The 5,002-nt window shown below is 36.0% G+C and overlaps 1 protein-coding gene across 7 annotated transcripts in view; it reads right to left on the minus strand.

Moving 5' to 3' along the window:
- Nucleotides 1-5,002, minus strand: part of GTF2I (general transcription factor IIi) — a 67,825-nt gene that overhangs the window by 26,052 nt on the left and 36,771 nt on the right. For all 7 annotated transcript variants that reach the window (XM_085314907.1, XM_085314915.1, XM_085314886.1 and 4 more), the window contains 2 exons: nt 4,698-4,763; nt 1,612-1,795 (listed from right to left, as the gene is read on the minus strand). In XM_085314907.1, the coding sequence (XP_085171033.1) occupies nt 1,612-1,795; nt 4,698-4,763 (250 nt within the window). The remainder of the gene's footprint in view (nt 1-1,611; nt 1,796-4,697; nt 4,764-5,002) is intronic.

Genomic DNA, 5,002 nt, shown 5'->3' on the forward strand with positions numbered 1-5,002 from the left:
TGACAAAAACATTTTTTATTCCTGGGATACCCATATCTGACTGAGCCATAATATTTCCTGATAACATACAGATTTCATTAGACAGTTATCTCTGAGGTTCAGGATGCACTCTCCAGTCAAAACTACTATGAGAAACTAAGATCCAAATTGAAAATTTAACCTTTAAAAATAAAAAGTTGATAGCAGATATTTCTGTTTTGCAAATACATATAGCTTTATCCACCCTAGAACTAAGGAAAGTTTAGAAACTTGCATCTCTCACTGAGATGAACTGGTTTCTGACCTGCCCTGGTTACTACCGATCACTGGACTGATGAACAGTATAAATGAATTACCATTAATAACTAAGACAAATTTGTCAGGAACAGGCACCAGCATCACATAAATACCTAAATCTGTACATATTGTCCGATTTTAAGTGAGACAAAAAGCGGCAGATTAACATCTCTTCCTCTCTTCTGGTTATCTGCAAGCTTTAGAATTCAAGCAAAACCCAAACATATAAACTCAGAAATTTCAAAAATTAACATTAGTGCTAACGGTGACTAGGGGCTTGACCACGGCAATCAGCAGGTTCCTATCTACTTAAACTTTGGGATTAGGCCCTACATCACTGAACAACAGTGAAGTGTCAGCTGTTACTCACATTACTTTCATTATACTGTAAATGCATACCTGTGGTACGCAACACCACATATGCCTGAAGCGAAGCACCAAACTATAAAAGGTAAATATCTGCACACTACCAAATTTGCATACCAGAGTCTATGCCAAAGTTGTACCCGCTATGCTGGACCTTTAAGTGCTCTGCAGCCCAGGCTACCACTGAGATCCAGCACTCAGCATCCATATAGTTTCTCCCTGTGTATTCTGAATTCAAGATGGTTTCAAGCTCCCTTCAAATTCCATTTGCCTTTGTAGCAAGCAAAGTCAGAGATCTTTTAGGAGAGACACCAGGGCGAGAAAGGAGAAAAGSATAAAGAGAGAAGCCCAGATATCACATTAAGTTGGAGATTCTCACTTCAAAGGCAGATGATACACTGCCTGGCCAGACATGGCAGGCAAATAAGCCTTCAAGCAGTCCCTACACATACACAAGGTTTACCTTCACATATACTATCTAACGTAGCTCACAATGATCCCAAGGATGCATATGCAACTAAATCATAGGAACCAGTAGCTACTTTGGCCTCATGCCTGCCCTGGCAATACTCTATATAGATATGAATACAGACAGCTTGAAACAACATATAGCAAGAGAAAAATAAAAGTACAAGTGAAAAATTAGGCCAGGGTGCATAAAGTGGGACAGTCCTGAAATCAGTGGCTTTCAGCACATATTACAGCAGCAAAGACAAAATATTATAAAGAGATCTGCCCATGATGTAAAGTCCCTAATATTCAAGAGATCTGCCCAGATCTCAGCTACCACTGTGGTGCTTTAGTGATCTGATAAGCTGAATTTATCAACAGAGTGCACCTGAACTAAAAATTACTCATCAGTACTGCCAAATAATGAAACCAACTGGAATTCTTGAAGACCAAATGAAGCAGAGTAGAATCAGAAGAACTTAATGTGTAAAATAGGGACAAAAATGCAAAATTCCTTACTTCTTAATCACAAAGCGGATCCGCTCCTTTGCTAGAAGTATCCTCTCAAGACGGGGAATCCCATAGGTGGATGGCCTTCTGAAGGGAATTCCTTCTGGCAGTCCTTCCACATATAAGTCTTCTACATGTGACTGGAAGAGTGGGTATGGGATAGACACTGGACCTTTTGCTTTTATAGCTTGAGCTTTAAGGGGAAAGATRAATAAGAATATTAGACTAGTTAGTAACCTTACTCAAACTATCTATTTAATACCACTCTGAAAAGCATTAAAACTAGCAGATGAACAACAACCATCTCATCACTCTTAAACACTGGTATTTGGGTTTTCTTTTTTCTTTTTCTCTTTTCCTTTTTTTTTTTTTTAGTAAAATCACTCTAATTCACAATAAACAAGGTACAGATCTACATATATATGAACCCATATATATACATACATATATATATATATATATATATATATCTGTGTGTGTGTGTGTGCATATATATATATGCCCTTTGATAACTAAATACAACTTGTTGAATTCAATTATGCATCCGAGGGGCAGCATTTGACCTTTAAAGTGCACAGTAACATGGCTATGGAAGTAACCATCCCTTCAAGATACTAAGCCAACTTGAAAAAGAAAAGAAAAAAAAAAAAAAAAAACCTTCAAGGATTTTTGAATTAACAAGGGCACTACACTCATAACTAGGTTTGTAGTGATTTATTCCAAGTGGCTAACTCAGCACTTCAGGGCTCCTATGACTTTTCAGGAAGGCCAAATTCTTAAAGCAGAGAATTTGGCAATGGCAAGACAACATGAACAGACTAGACTCTTCTCTTCAGTCCTATATTGCTTCACTGCAGCAAAACTACACACAAAGCAATTTTGTCATACTGGACATTTTGCCAGGAATTTAAAGAAAGTCCAGGTGAGGTCTAATATCTGATCAGAGTTAACAACAAAATGAAGCAATCCAAGTAAAGAGTCAGATTACAGTACAAAGCAAAACTACTCAGGACAACTCTTCAAGCAATATAATTCAATGTGGAAATAATCAGTGGTTCAGACATTGATATATAAAAAAAGTTCACAGTAACTCAGATTATCAAGAGCAATAAAACAATTTAGGTTTTAAAGGCATTTGGCTAACAATGTTTCAACCACTTGGAAGCAAAATGGTTCTAGGTATGTTTATCAAACAAAAGAGAAACTTTTCCTTTTTTTTTTTTGGTCTTATATTCTGATAAGCATAGACTATGATAAAATCAAAAAATTCTGATGTTAGAAAACTGTTAGAAAATTGTTCCCAATTGCTAAGCATGAGATGGTCAAAACTACTGAATATATATACACACACACATAGATATACATACATATATGTAGAGACACACACACACAAAGAAGAACATGAACCTAAAGATGTCTCTTAGCAAACAGACTAAAAAAAGCCATTAAACATGACACTAATGTGTTGTTGTATATGATAATTCTTCACTAAAGTAGATTTTTTTTTAGTCATCTATCTTTTCCAAAAAAATTCCCCTCCTCAAAAAAAAAAAAAAAAGACTACCACAATGCCCAGGAGGCTATTGGGGCAAGCAATGAAAAGCATAACAAACCCAGCAGACAAGCTTCAGATGGAATTAAGTGTTTGTGAACAACAGTTAGCCACAGGGAGGGGGAAAAAAAAAAAATCAAGCACCTCACTAAAATTTAAATCATTACAGAGCATCAAGTAAAAACAGCCGTAGAGTAACAAAAATCCCGTTTGTTTAAATAACTAACAACGGGTAAGCTTTTAAAAGTGAAAGCCTATTTTTCTTAAATCAGCAAATGTTTTAGCAAACACTCTTCAGGCAGACTAAAGACACWATCAGCACCACAGTCTGCAGTGAAGCTTTTCAGATTTGGAAAATTAAAAGATTTTTGTATAGAAATCCTAATGCATATAGGTTTTGTTTTTATAAATTAGTCTATACTAGTGAGCCAGTATCTTGTATTTACACTATAAAACATAGTTTCTTTTACTTGACAWCTAAACATAAAATGAAAATATTTTCAGACACATCAGTAATAAGGGGTGATAATCACTGACACTGATAAAGCACCTTGCTGCTCCACAAGCTCACAAGCCTGAGGAGCATTTCTGGGAATCCTGAACATGTATAACTCATTTCAATAAACGGGAAATGTATGCCCACACAGAAATGAACTGAAATCTGAAATGGAATCAGTTTATGAATCAATGAAATGTTGTCACCCACAGGAAAAAGGGGAGTGATTTAACAGACAGCCTGTGATGGAAAGCCAGGAATAGCTCTGTATTCAAAATTCAAAATTAAGGCATTTCTTCAAGACTGACGCTCTTCTCTAAAGCAAAAATGTACTWAGAATCATACTCTGCACTGTTTTTATTTGGCGTAGGTTGCTTTCAATGGGATGCTTAAATGCCAGCTGATAGTCAAGGCCAAAGTATGTAACAGCTCTAATAGATCAGGAGTTCAGTTATAAAGACATCTCCATTTTTTATGACAAAAAAGCTGTCATAAATTATTTATTATGAAATTTTAACTAATGCTGTTTGATTCTGTGTTATGTGGACAAAGAGATATATCTAGATGCAATATCTGGAGACAAATTCCAAAGTCTGTGTGCTTCTTTTTCTCTCCAAGAATTATTAACATACAAATGTTTCTCCACTGCCAATCAATCATGATCAGAAATGGAATCAATCAGTGGTAACCTCTCCCCAAAAACATCTGAGAAAACTATTTCACTTAAGGACTCAGTGTAATGAGAGAAAAAAGGCGAACTACTCTCTTAAAAGTGGGTGCCCAAGACCTGAACACATTAGAGCTCTTGGAAACRGAGCACAACTGAAAAAGAAACTCAACTTTTGAACTCAGGTGCCAAAGGTAGGCACTTGGTTTTGAAAATACTCTCTGCTTATCAAATCAGCTCCTCTCCCTAGTTCTRGATATTTAACCCTTTGGTGCTGTCAGTTCTGGTCTGCTCCAGAGCCAACAACAAGATCCATGCCAAAATGCTGTGATTTCCAATATCAAAGGACTAGACTGTTTGGAAAGGAATGTAATACATACCGTATTTTTTTTCAAATAGTTCTTCAACTTGCTTTCTCAAGTCTGTAATTCGCGCATTCCATTTCTCTGCAAGGAAAAAAAAAAGAGGACATGTCAGATTACAAATAAAACTGCAAATCTCTTGCAAAATATATGGTACTATTAACTRAAATATGCACTGTGCTTTTACTGCTCCCATACATACAGATGCCTGCAGGGTATGGTCTAGGATATCCCTCAAAAATATATGTATATATTGAGAAAGAAGAAGGATAGAATAAAATGTTTTAAGATTACCTCCAAAACTTGTGCAGGTGCTAAATCAA

The sequence above is a fragment of the Rhea americana genome, unplaced genomic scaffold, assembly GCF_003343005.1.
Source record: "Rhea americana isolate MKP2758 unplaced genomic scaffold, rheAme1 scaffold_111, whole genome shotgun sequence".
In the NCBI taxonomy this organism is placed as follows: Eukaryota; Metazoa; Chordata; class Aves; order Rheiformes; family Rheidae; genus Rhea; species Rhea americana.